The 14740-nt window shown below is 42.3% G+C and overlaps 1 protein-coding gene across 1 annotated transcript in view; it reads right to left on the bottom strand.

Moving 5' to 3' along the window:
• The window catches only part of CUBN (cubilin), a 1111275-nt gene that overhangs the window by 550807 nt on the left and 545728 nt on the right, over positions 1 to 14740 (bottom strand). The window contains exon 32 of the mRNA XM_069211549.1: positions 235 to 391. Coding sequence (XP_069067650.1) covers positions 235 to 391 — 157 coding nt within the window. The remainder of the gene's footprint in view (positions 1 to 234; positions 392 to 14740) is intronic.

The raw sequence follows: 14740 nt of genomic DNA, 5'->3' as shown, positions 1-14740 counted from the left end.
GGCCTATGTGTCACAATTTAAATAAGACAAGTCCAAACTAAGCAAATAATTTAGGATTTTCTCGTTTAAGGTGGGTAAAAAACTGGTGTGGTCTACTGAAAATTATAAGATATGGTCACAAATGTTAATTGTTATATTACTGTAATATTTTAGGCTAGAGATTACAACGTCAATGAGAACTGCCATGACTAGTACTTCATAAATACAGAAAATGAGTACAGTAAGACTACTTACCTTCAGTAAAGCGTGCGCTGAATCCCCGGTGCTGAATACTGCTGGTGGATCGCAGTCGTATAAACAGAGTGCTTTTCTGAGAAATGATTGGAGCAGGAAATTGTTTTCCACAAAGTGTGCCAAGGGAAGGAGCATCACTATTTGGGCCATCAAAAACCTACAATGGCACATAAAGAGCATAAGACCATCATTAGCATTCCAAGCCCAGCACAGCTGTTTGTAGTATGTCCTAAATCATACACATGCCCCATACAGTTGTTCACATTCTTCCAACCTCCACAAAATATTACAGATACATATTTTGTTTTAAACATAATGCTAGGATGGTAAGCGGATCTTTGTTTTTCAGAGCCATACACAAACCAAACAGAGCCTTCTTGCTGTCATAAAGTTTATGTCTAAGTGGGAAAAACTAGAAATGGGAATAGTGTACACTGAGAAGAGAAAGTATTGCAAAGCACTTTGAACTTGCATTGCCTTCTTAGAGTTAATTCCGGGAAAATCAATTATACATATTCACTGATTATTAATCTCTGTTAAGATATTTTCAACCCTTTGCACCTGTATAGGTACCACACAAGGATATTATTTCCAAAATATTATTGTTGGGGGCAAAAATCCCTCACATGAGGACGGATGTGTACCCCTTCCCTGAGTGCCCCTTCTGCAATGATATCTGTATTTGTGGTTCTGATTTTTGTTGTCATGGGCGAATACGGATCATGTGTGTGCACCATGACATAGGCTTGTCTCATTCATTGCAGTCTTTTTGGACTGGGAGGGGCATCCAAAGCACTATTCTTATATTGGTGAAAGGCTATGCCAGGCATTAAGCAGCATGACGCAGTGGTGGTAATATATCATGTAGTGACTAGTAGAAGTGAATAGGCCTTTTAACCTCTGTCACTGGAGTGAGGCCTACAGGTTAATTCATGTAAGATTGTGCTGCTGTGTGCTTAACTCACTCTTGACCTACATCATGTTAGTATGTAGTGCTGTGCAGTGTGTGTGTTATATGCATGTGCTGAGTGTAAGCGAATCGTGAAAAGTAGAGCGGAGGCCTTGGGGTAACCTTTTGACACACATATCCCTATGGCTGACATCCAGCTGTGAAACTGTAGTCACTGTCATGGCCTGTTTGTGGGCCATTGGATTGAAGTCACTCTGGCTGTGACAGACTGCTTTCTTGAGGAAGTGCAGGGTAGAGGAAAGGACACTTCAAAAGACTCCCAACATAAACTTCAAAGACTCAGATCCTAAACCACATTTGAAGTCTGAAAATGAACTGCAGGAAAGGGAGCCTGAGGCACCCAAAACTGTCAACTGTCAAGCGGCCAGTCAGGTTGTGTGGGGAGGAGAAGCTCTGTAAGACTTCTGGCTGTGACCAAGACTGGGGACTAAGGACTGTCAGTTTCCCAGCAAGGTGATGGAACATTACCCAGAGAATCCAAGACCACCTGCCCCTGAAGCAAGGAGCACTGTGCCTGCCTGCTTGCAAGGATCAGTGTGCCCTGTGAGGAAGTGGAGCATACTGGGGAGAGAAAGGTCAAGTAGGAGATCCTGGTGATTGGATCTTTGAAGCGAAGTGTGAGGAGACGAAGTTTGCCCCCATCTGGTCACACCCCATGTGTAGAAGGGATTCGGTGACCCCGTATGCTAGGTGGGACTGCTGTGGAGGTGAATACTGTGCTGATCGGCCCATAGCACATGTGCAGAGTGAAGTCAGTGGTCCTGTATGCCAGGTGAGGCCACCATGAAGATCACTGATGTGCCGATCGGGCAGTAGTCCGTGTGCGGAGTGAAGTCAGCAACCCCGTATGGCAGGTGAGGCAACTGTGAAGATTACTGTTTTGCTGATTGGGCCATAGCCCATGTGCAGTGTGAGGACGGTAACCCCTGTATTCGAGGTGGGGCCACCAAGAGAAAGGCAAGGAGCATGGTCTGGTCGAGATCATAATCAAGAAGAGGAGTCTGCCATGGTAGCCAGTGCAGACCCAAACCTCGACAGAGGATCAGCACCAGGAGCATCGAACTGCCCTCCCTATACACCATGGAGGGAAAATCCATCAAAACCTACAAGCATCAGAGGAGCCTCAAGCACACCTGGCCACTGTCCCTGCGGGACTACATGTCAGGAACTCGAGGTCACCCGGCCGCTGCCCCTGCAGGACCATGTGTGCAATACTGACTGGAGACAGCCACTGCAACCTCTTTGCCTATGAGGAGCGGTGCTCTGAGAGGCGTCAATCCTGCAGGGCCTACTGGTGCAGGTAAGGCTTAATAATGGGCAAGGAGGACCCAGGTTTACTTGCCTGTCATATTGCACAGCATCGCTGGAACACTTTTGAGTGTGGCTTAAACTGATATGCCGCCTATTGTGAATGGGACTAACCACTACTGCTAGCAAGAGGGGAGTGGGTCTCAGGAATCCACTGATTGAAACACTAGTGCGTGGACATCGGGGACTGTGTGTATTGTTGGGGATCTGTGTGTGAATGCAGTATTTTACTTTGTCTTGGTATATAAATACTTTTTTTCATAAAAGCAAGCATTGACTGGACAGTAATTTATTGCTGCAATGGAATGTATTTTACATTAGTCAACTATGTGCAATGTCTAAAAATCTTGACAGATGCTAGAAAAGCAAAACTCCACACATCCACTTAACTTAGAATGTCTCTATAGCACTGTATAACAATTACTGAAAATTGCAAGTGCACAATCATTTACTGGTTCATAATCTATTGTGAACAGAAGGTTTGGCTTTTCTGACGTATTTGTGACAACAGCCTTTGGTCATAGCCACAACCTACTTAGAAACAAGTCTTTGCAACCCACGCTAGGTGCAGTCATCCTTTACCTTGCTTTACATAAGTTACTAATTTCACTTAAAACTTTATGGAAGTAAACTGTGTACCGTAAACCTTTCACCATCTGCAGCCAGACTTGGCTATTTCCAATCTATGCCACCACATGTGCACAGAAAAGACATCTATGTTATATATCCTGTAGGCTCTTCATGCCCAACATTCTTTTTGAAAATCATGTAATAGTTCATGGAGTATTAAAGGTCATGTTATCAGTGATATCATCAGTCCTCAATTATGTCATTTAACATGTCAAGAGTGATGTAATATGTGAGGTCATAAGCATTGCAGGAAGGGGGCACAAATTATAGTTGAAGAAAATACGACTGGAGAATTTCAGGGTTTTGGGGTTTTGAACCCCACTGCAAATGGCGTATGGCTTTGCTCAGTGGGGTTTGGTCAATAGACCTGCTCTCCTGCTAGACCTTGTGCCCAAACCTCTGCAACTGTCCTACCTGATTCTCCCTATTTTAGTTCACAGGAGATTAGGTGCAGTGCTTTGCCTCTGGACAATTTGTTATATTTGTAATGTTTATTTATTTGTTTTCATCCTTTTTTAAAAATCTTTTTAAAAACTTTATGAAACAGTACTTTTAATCTTTTTAATTACTTTTTAATAATTTTTATGTAACACCTTTTTTATTTCTGTTTTCTGTTGTGTTCATTTTTTAGAAAGTCCTGTATCGCTTTTGAAAAAGTAATTGAATTTATCCAAGCAGAAGCAGACAGCCTTTTCAATATGTAACAATACTGTAGTTCTCTTCTTCTTGACGCTTGTGAAGAAGTAAGTGTCCACCAAGAATTTTGGAGAAAAAAAACTTTATTGATCCAGATGCAGGAGGCCAAATCCAGAGGATCCTCATCCTGTGACATCCAGCAGCAACTGCTTGGTCGAAGCCTTTGGAACTCACAGGGCGAGGAGACGCACATGGGCCAACAAGTCAAGTATAAACAATTCCATAAAGTTTGCACAGTAACAATTTTATCATAAAATAAAAGCAGAATCAAATAACACATATGACTTTATTACAATGCTGTACTTCCAGTAGTAGGATTTCTTCCTGATCCTTGCTGTGTTTTTTCTGTCTTGGCAGTGTGGCCCACAGGTGCTTCTTCTTGCCGGTCGTAACCATGGGGTACTGGCCTGGTTTGCCCAATAAAGCATCTGTTTGCTCAATGTGCATGTAAGTTCTTAAGCATTAATATTTTTGCCTGACCTGAAAATAAAAAGAACTTTCTCAAAATTCCTTTTTCAGGCCTATTTGGTTGTGTTACTGCAGAGGTTGATGTCAGCACAATGATGTGCTTATGTCATCATTCTGTGATTTCCCTGGGGTATAGGGGTCAGCAAATGGTGTGGTTTGTTCCTCTTTGTCTCAACCTTTTCTTGAGGCCATGATGGACTTGGATTGTCTCTGAAGCAGTTTCCATCTGCAAAACACCAATGTGCTAATGGTATTCAGAAAGGTGCATCGGGCATTCTTTTGAAGCCTATGGGCTTATATTTTGTGTAAAGTACTTTGAGAGGCTGCTTTCAACTTCTGTTTTTGGTGTTCCCATGGTACCATGGCAATCCCAAGAAGAAGGAGAAAATATGCCTTGTTTGATTAATTCAAAATACTACCATAATACAACATTACAAACTACAGTAAATTGGATACATAAATAAAGTGCAACAGCAAATTGATTTTCCCAAATCTGTAACAAAAAAGGTTAAAGGGTAAGAATTCAATTCTAAATTTGGAACCATGGGAACCATAGAGCCAACGATAGAGTGTCCCGTCACATGATTTACTTCCTTTTCTAGGTCCCACAGTAGTACAGCAGGACTTGGGTGTGTAAAAAAAAGTTACGTTTGCTCTGAAGGAATCATTTAACTTGAAGTTTGAGTCTAGGAGTTTGCTGAAAGGCTAAAATATGTTGGCACTAAATACTCAGAGTAAAATTATATATGATTGGTTGGTGTGACTGTATTCATTTATTTTGAAGTAGTTCAGGCCCCATGAATCTGTAGATTAGTGATCTACATTAGACTATACCCACATCTTATGCACTCTTTCATCCTTTATTGGAGAGATTGTTCTATTTTTGGATAGTAGTCTCAGAAATTGAAACAAGATGGCATCTGGAGAAGACCAGAGACTACCCGAACACCCTCTGGATTAGAAACAGCAGACAATGACCTCTTCAGAATTGTATTGAAGTACTTTTCCATATCACCTTGAGGAAAGAAGGTGTCTGCAAAACTGGTCATGTACAAATTGTGCCAGATACAGTTGAGCAGAGGAAAAAAGTATTTGTTCGCTACCGTTTCAAGCATACTCTGAAGTCGAATGCTGTAAAGCAAAGATGAGAAGAAGATAAAGGGCCATTTACATCTTCTAACATAGTCCAGAGTGTGCACCCTGGTAATTCTGCCCAGCACAAGTCCTTGCCACTCAACAATACAAATTGAACTCTTTATATTCAAGCATTGGCTTGTACTATATTCAGAGTTCCAAAATAATATCTGTGAGAGAGTGCCACAATTTGAGACAAGGTTAACCATTGAGCCACCTGTAAAAAAGATGTATTTTTGCAGCCAAGTTTTGATACCCTATTTTGTTGTCATTTTTAATTAATGACCCCATAAAATAGAAAAATTGCAGAGCAACATAAAAAATGTTTTAAAAAATCACAATGAATAATCTTATTAGAGCCACTTCTTTGGCCAATCCACACTGGTGCGGCCATGTCTAATGCACACAGCCTTGATGGGAGGCCAACTTCTTTTGCGTTATACTTTTTCAGTACTGAAATACTACCATGGTACTACCATTACTGCTGTACTTATGCAGTAACTCAAGGAGACCTCCCTAGGTTCTGTGATAGTGCCATGCTACCAACAACAAAAACTGTTTTTTTTTTTAAAGTAATTGATGTGGTTTCCCTATGACCTCTTGAACATGATTCTGTTCCTATGGGTGTGCTTGCCTTGCCCCTTTGTATGCCCTTTTGTTTCTCAAATCAAAGCTCGGGGACAGACTCCTGTAAAGGCAACAGCAACATTTTCTTCAATGTTATGGCAGGAGTACCAAAATGGCCAACAGGAAAAAAATCACCCTCAACCAATCAGGTCTTAATATTTTTTTTTACAGTGGGAGTACTGCAGTGCTCTACTGTGGGAATAGTGCAGGACCAACTGCCCAGCTATCTCAAACTTTTTCACAACCCGAGTGTCTATGAGCCCTGAAAATATATACATATATATATGTATTCACTGAAAAAACACAAAGGTTAAAGTACAGTTATACATGGGTCTTCTAATATTAAAAAAAAGTTATTGAAACCAAAACAATGAAATTCACTATTTATATGTAAACGTCATAAGTATAACGTACACCACTATAGAGTTAATTTGTCTTCAGTATTGTAATATGTGATGTCAGAAGTAATACATCATATCAGTGCAACTTCTACTTATGTCATTTATGTATAACCTGTGAATAGTAATAGTTTTTAGTTTGAAAACAGTAATTTCTAAAAATATATGAATATCAAAATAGCTTAACTTGAGCCCAGACTGTGCATAGTATGTATCACTCAAAATCAACCAATTGCAAAATTTCTGCCATTTTCATCCAAATGTTATTACATTTATTGCTTGGACCAGACTGGAGCGATTCTGTATTACTGTATTATTGTTGTCAAGGTTATTTAGTTCCTTTCAATCCACACATTTATCTTAATTTATTTTTTATAAAACTTGGATTGTATGAATGCACACATCAAACTGAATTGTGAGACTCACACCATGTAGACTCTGTTCCACCCATCTACATTATTTTGCACACTTGGGTGGTTTTGTGTTGTATTTTTGTGTATTGGATAAGGGGGTTTGTATGCATAGTACTTTATTGAAGTTGAAACTGGTTACTTTGTCTACAATAAAGTAACCATTGAAGCATATCCCGCTTTCAGCGCGGCTTGCTCACTCTCCGATATATATATATATATATATCTATATAATTTTTTTTTTTTGGGTAGGGCCCTTTCATTCCAGATTTTTGCCCTCCTTTGCTGAACCCATTTTTGGCTGCTTATGAGAAATCTGTGCACTTTATTCCTCCTTTTCACTAGTGCTTGTGCTTTCTCCCTTAAGCATGGCAAAATTGGCCTACACCTAATTGGATTATTTAATTTAATTATATGTCCCTAGCATATGGTAATACATGTACCAAGGGATTCTAAGTTAAATGATACTAGTGGGCACTCATCGCACCAACCCCTAAAGTAGCACTGTAAGACAGATCTCAGACCTGCCACTGCTGCCTGTGTTGCAATTTTAAATTGCCATTTTGACATAGCAAAATAAACCTTTTGTCAGGCCTAGATATTCCTTCCTTTCTAATAATCACAAGTCACCCCTAATACACAGGGACACAACAAGGTTTGAGGGACCTTCCTGCAACTACCTAGCTGACCAGCACCAACTGCCAGAGCACGGCTGCTGACCTCCGTTGGAGTGAGTCATGTTCCCCCATAAGTGCCCTCCAGGTCCTGGACCCTTGTCTGGCATCTGAGTGTACTCCTCCTACTTCCACACTACAGAAACTGAACTGCAGGTGAAAATCCAGAAGTTTGAGGCTCTTTGGAAGTGTGAGTGGTCACCTCGCATTAACAAAAATCACAGTTTCTCCTGCCTGTGTGATGTTCTGATGGTGACCAGCTCATTGCCCTAATGCAGCAACCATCTTCAGATGGAGAATTCTGTATAGCAGAACGTAATTGTTGCTCGGAGAAGGACTATAGACATACCAGAGACCGTAAGATTGCACATTTCAAGGCCAGAGGGTATTCCGATAAAGCTTTAGGATTAATGAAGGCCAAGGTAGAGCAAATAGTCAGAGAACAGTTACTATACATATTATGTTCCCTTGAGAAGGATTTTAATGAGTATACTATTCGGTTAAATCACCAAATACACTTAGAGTTCACCTGGTTTAGTAAGAATCCTATGTAACAGATGCAATATATTAGCCCAAGATCCCTTACTAAAAGCCAAAGTGGGTACACACATCTCTATTACATACCATAGAAACACCTCTTTAAAGGATCTACTGGCACACAGTTATTTGAAGCCTAATACTGATACTTGGTCAAGGCAAGAAAAGAGATTTAAGGTTTGCGGTCATTGTAAAGCTTGTAAATTTAGCATAGGAGTATGAAGGAAATTGTACTGACTCGAACCACTCGTCAAAACCTGTGGAAAATTACTAAATTCATCACCTACACCACTGACTATGTAGTCTATTCTATTGTTTGTCCATGTCGAAAGTGGTACATTGGCTCAACAATTCCAATAAGAAACATATTTTAGAACACTGGCAAGCCATCATAAACAATGACACATCATACAGCAAGCCATCATAAACAATAACACATCATACAGCACGGCCAGACATTTTAATGAACCCATGCTGGGGACTGGAAATTTGCACAATATTTTGCCCTTGAAACCATATTGAAACATCCACGAGGTAGAATTAGACTATCTGTTCTAAGAAGACTTGAGTCAAGATTAATTCTAGAAGCAGGTAGTAGAGCCCCTACCAGTATGAATATTGATGAAGAGTTACTGCCCACCTATGAGGTCTGAAGTTGATATTAGCTGACTGTACTCCCACCTGAATTAGAATTGGTGATTAATATTATATTGCATCTGTAGTGGGTTTTGCTTATGAATCAGTTATACTTTACTGTGTCCAGCCAAGATCATAATGTCACCTGTATCTATTACAGATCGATTGATTTTATCGTTGATTGTCCCTCAGAGAGTCGTGAATATGATCTGGTCAACAGCATCTATGTATTTTGATATTTTATGAATGGAACAATGGCTAGTGGAAGCCTGGATATGTTTTTTTGAGTTATTTTTCTTAGCTGGTTTTAATATTTATACCTAGAACAATAGTGGGAGTTCTGTCGTGAATAGGAGATTGAAATTTGAATTTTCAGTTATTTAGGTACCTATGTTTTCTTTAATTTTACTGTAGGAATTTTTTTTGTTAACCTTGCCATAGCCAACCATGGAACCAATACTTATGGTGCACTGTGGAGAATATACAATGCTGGGGATTTGTCCACTAGAGCCTTGAATTCTTATGACAGATGTATTGTGAATGTAAACCATGAACTGAGTATTACATTTATGTTATATTACTGAATAAATATTGTGAATTTTTCCTTCGGCGGACATTATTAATTTGAATTTTAATCTTGATTGTTTGCTTCATGTCTCACAATTTGGTTAGCGCATTACAATCAAAGATGGTTTGAGGATATACTGGGTTTGCCCACTGTTCAGCCTGTTTTCTATGTTAATAGTACTACTTCATATATTATGTGGACAGGACTACAGGTCATGTGAACAAGACCGATCCCGGTTGAACTGTGTTGTTGTGTTGTTTCCTTGCCATTAAAATTGCCTTCTAAACTCTGCCGGTGTGGCTTGCTTCTTCAACCCTTGACGAACAACGGAATGGGTGGAGGTTGTGATACACACACACACACACACGCGTATATATATCTTCAAGATACGTAAACGTGGAGTTAAGAATGGTAAATCTAACTATCTGTATGCACGATATCTTGACTGCAATATTTTGGCAGGATGATACCTTGAAAACAATATTATGACAAACTTCTCAAAATATAGATTGGCTGAGTTTAATGGAATTTTGCCATTGCAAGAGACTGAAAAAACAATACACCCTGTTAGACCTGACAGCCTTAGGTTGGTCACCCTAACTTTTTGCCTGCCTCCCTCCACTTTTTGGACACTGTTTCTGCTGGCTTTTAGACTCTGCGTACTTTATCACAGCTAACCAGTGCTAAAGTGCATATGCTCTCTCCCTTTAAACATGGCAACCTTGGATCATACCTGATTGGACTATTAAATTTACTTATAAGTCCCTTTTAATGTGCACTATATGTGCCTAGGGCCTGTAGATTAAATGCTACTAGTGGGCCTGCAGCACCGGTTGTGCCACCCACCCCTTTTACCTTGTCTCAGGCCTGCCATTGCAAGGCCTGTGGGTGCAGTTTCACTGTCACCTCAACTTGGCATTTCAAAGTACTTGCCAAGCCTAAACCTCCCCTTTCTCCACATATAGGTCACCACGAAGGTGTGCCCTAGGTAACCCCTAGAGCAGGGTGCTGTGTGGGTGAAAGGCAGGACATGTACCTGTGTAGTTTACATGTCCTGGTAGTGTAAAACTCCTACATTCGTTTTTGCACTACTGTGAGGCCTGCTCCCTTCATAGGCTAACATTGGGGCTGCCCTCATACAGTATTGGAGTGGTAGCTGCTGATCTGAAAGGAGTAGGAAGGTCATATTTAGTATGGCCAGAATGGTAATACCAAATCCTGCTGACTGGTGAAGTTGGATTTAATATGACTATTCTAGAAAGGCCACATTTAGAAAGTGAGCATTTCTTTGCACTTAAGTCTTTCTGTGCCTTACAATCCACGTCTGGCTGGGCTTAGTTGACAGCTCCTTGTGCATTCACTCAGACACACCCCAAACACAGAGTACTCAGCCTCACTTGCATACATCTATATTTTGAATGAGTCTTCCTGGGCTGGGAGGGTGGAGGGCCCGCTCTCACACAAAAGACTGCCACACCCCCTACTGGGACCCTGGCAGACAGGATTGAACTGAAAGGGGACCTGGTGCACTTCTTAGCCACTCTTTGAAGTCTCCCCCACTTCAAAGGCACATTTGGGTATAAAACAGGGCCTCTGCCCTACCTCATCAGACACTTGCTGGAGAAGAAACCTGAACCACAACCTGCATCCTGCCAAGAAGAACTGCCTGGCTGCCTAAAGGACTCACCGGACTGCTTTCTACGAAGGACTGCTGCCTTGCTGTTGCCCTGCTGCCTTGCTGAACTCTTGTCTGGCTGTGAAAGTGCTCTCCAATGGCTTGGATAGAGCTTGCCTCCTGTTCCCTGAAGTCTCAGGACCAAAAAGACTTATCTTTTTCATTTGGACTCTTCGTGCGCCCAAAATTTCGACGCACAGCTTGTTCCGCGGTGAGAAAAATGCCGCACACCGACGCGACGCCTTTGGGGCGGACGGAACTTCGACGCACGGCCTCGCAAGGACAACGCCGCCCGACTTCCAGAGGGGGAATCGACGCAACGCCTGCCATGAGAGCAAAACTTTGACGCACAGCCCCGCAGAACGACGCACAGCCAGAAAACAAGCGGGAGAATCCACGCACAGACCCGGGACATCTGGTAATCCCTGCGACCCATAGAAAGCGACTGTCCGTGCGCCGGAAAACGACGCACGACTTCCCCGCATGAAAAATAACGACGCAAGTCCATGTGTGCTGGGGAGAAATCGACACACACATAATTTTTCCACATATCTCTTCTTCTGCGGCCCTTTGTAGAGATTTTCCACTCCAAACCAGGTACTTTGTGCTTGAAAGAGACTTTGATTGATTTTTAAAGACTTACGACACTTGATATCACTTTCCAGTGATATCCCTACAATTTCACATTGCATCTTTTATCCTGATAAATATTATATATTTTTCTAAACACTGTGTGGTGTATTTTTGTGGTGCTATACTGTGTTATTGCATGATTTATTGCACAAATACTTTACACATTGCCTTCTAAGTTAAGCCTGACTGCTCGTGCCAAGCTCCCAGAGGGTGGGCACAGGATAATCTTGGATTGTGTGTGACTTACCCTGACTAGAGTGAGGGTTCTTGCTTGGACAGAGGGTAACCTGACTGCCAACCAAAAACCCCATTTCTAACACACCCCAATTTCACAACTAACTGATATTACAAGGCAGGGGCTGACTGATCTATCTATCCTTAGAATGAGCTATTTGGAAATGCAGGAAGGTAGATCTTTTCTTATGATATCGGCTGCCTTCCTAAATAGCAATATTATAAGCCTTGCTCCACAACTAGTTGCTAGCTGGAATCACGATGGTGCTTACAATCATAGATTTATATCAAGATGTTGTAAACAGCATTTGGACACTAGGCCATTTTAGCAGTCATCACAACATTTTACATACCTGGGAATCATCCAAATCATCCAGTCTGTGGTCCGCTGTGTGCAAGAAGTGGGTGTGAAGGGAGGACACCCCCTGCTGGACCGAGAGTCCCTCTGCTGTGAAAGTTGTCAGCTTGGCATCCATGGTAGTAAGGGTAGGGCCAATGGCCAAGATTTCCTTGAGGAAGGCCTCTGTGGTAGTGTCATGTGTGGCTGGAGAAAGTTTTAGCACCTCTGAGAATACAAGTTGACAGGCTGGTAGTTTCCTGGTGGACATGAAACACTGCTGATACGCACAGGGGTCCCAAGAAAGCTCAGCTGTTGGTGGTTGCCTTCCTTAGCTGGAGGCAAGGGGAGGAAGTAGGTTCCAGCCAATGACCTTGTAGATGGGTGAGTGTCTGAAGGGCCTCCTGCCATGAGGACTACCACAAGCCTCCCTGGCCAGGTTGAGGGTAGGGTTTGTGCTCTGCAGACCTAGCAGGTAGCCTAAAGTTGTGCATGTCTCTGGGGCAAGGGCACTATAGACCAATTAAAAGGGATCCACTGTGTCCTATAGGGAGCCCCTCACAGTGGCGGAAGTGGCTGGGGGCCACATGATAGTCACTCCCCACAGTGGGTGAGCAGAGGGCAACAAGCCACTTGGGATAGCAAATGAGAGATAAATGGAAGTCACTGTCCACAGCTGGTTCCTCACAAGCGCAGCCCAGGCAAAATGGCGTGGTGGGGGTAGCTCCTGGTCCACATGCAAGGTGCCACTCACTCCAGGTGGCACCCCAGCAAATGAGTGAGTCCCCAAGAGTGTCTCCAGCGAGGACAGTGTTCGTCTCACTGATTCTGTTTGCCTTGGACGTTGGTCACAAGGAAAGAGCAGCAGCTCAAGGGAGACTGTGCCAGTCTCAGCCACACAGAGCCAGCCCATGGAGGAAGATAATGTTATCTCCTGTGCCACTGAGTGCAGGAGGGTAGAATGCATGCCGCATGTGCTGATTCCCAGGATCAGTGGGCCACTGCGATCAGCAAAGGGAGCCACTGCAGGCCACTGGTGTCGATGCAGCAGCTCTGGTGTCTCACGTAGCGTGCACTAATCAGCACCGAGGAGCCCACTAAGCGGGCAAACAATGAGACATTACAGCCGCGCCATCTGGAGCTCTAGCAGGGAACAGCCATGTTGGTCATCTCCAAGCTCCGCCTCCCCACATGAACATTAAGAAATCAACATACCATAGATATGACACTTGAACACCCAAGGTTGATCCACCACAGTATGCTATTTACGTGCAAACTAAGACTTGCTAAGAGTTAGCTGCAAGACAACAGTGTGAATCCCATGTGATAAAGTAATAGACTAAGCAACCCTTTACCAACATGGAATATTATAGACAGACAATTAAGAAGTGATACATATTTCACATGTGGTATGGCCACAGTTGCATAACTCTGGGCCTAGTTTAGATCTTGGCAGAGGGGAATACTCTGTCACAAACGTGACGGATATCTCATCTGTCATTTTACGATCCTATTATGTCCTATGGGGATTGTAATTTGGTGGACAGGATATCCACCACATTTGTGACATAACATTCCATCCGCCAAGTTCTAAAGCAGGCCCTCTGTCTACCTTTTCATAGCTTTGCCCTTTAGCCTAAGCTGCAATTACAAAGAGTTGTCACAATCTAATGGCCTGATTTAGATATTGCCTGGTGGGTTACTCCGTCACAACGGTGATGGATATCCTTTCCGCCAATATCTAAATCCCATTATAACCTATGGGTCTTAGATTTTGGTGGACAGGATATCTGTCACCACTCTGACGGAGTAACTCGTCCCCCAATATCTAAATCAGGACCTACATTTCAAAAATAAACTTCAGGGTTAATTTTAGGAACCTAGATCAAAGTTTGCCAGGAAAAGACTTCCTGTCCTAAAAGCAGAGGGTCTGATTCACGAAAGTATCTAGGTTGTATTTGAGTGAACAAATAAAATTGCATTGGCTACTATAAACTCAAGATCGGTAGTCATAAAATGGGAATTTGCTCTTGTAAATTGATCTGCTCACACAAAGTTATACTAGTATTGCGCAACATTAACTGTGAGCAAATGACATGCCTCAGGCGGGGTGTTGGTGTTTTAATGTGAGATGCAAGTCGAATAAGGAAAGTTCCACTACATGTCATGTATGGATATTTTCCAGTCACTGTGTTACCCCAAATTACGGGGAGTGGAATCTGCATTAAATATCATTCCACTGAATGACCCAAAGGCCCTGGAGTTAGATTACAATATTTAAAGTGCTGTAGGGTATGGGAAATGAACAATGTTGTTTTTCTTAAATTGGTAAGGATTTTTACACATTCCCTAGACTCAAAAACAGCAGAACAAATAGAAGGTTATAGTTCAGTACTGAGTCAATGATCATGCAATTATGGTATAATCTGTACTTCATTTTAGATGGTGGGTTCACCCACTTGTGTTTGACATTTGATGTCTGTAGGAAACTGGCTCTTGTTGCAGTTAACCCCCCCCACACACACACACCTTTTGCCTGATATTGATGCTGACTTGACCGAGAGTGTGCTG

This window comes from Pleurodeles waltl, chromosome 10 (genome assembly GCF_031143425.1).
Source record: "Pleurodeles waltl isolate 20211129_DDA chromosome 10, aPleWal1.hap1.20221129, whole genome shotgun sequence".
NCBI classification, from domain to species: domain Eukaryota; kingdom Metazoa; phylum Chordata; class Amphibia; order Caudata; family Salamandridae; genus Pleurodeles; species Pleurodeles waltl.
This window is presented reverse-complemented; position numbering and strand designations above follow the sequence as displayed.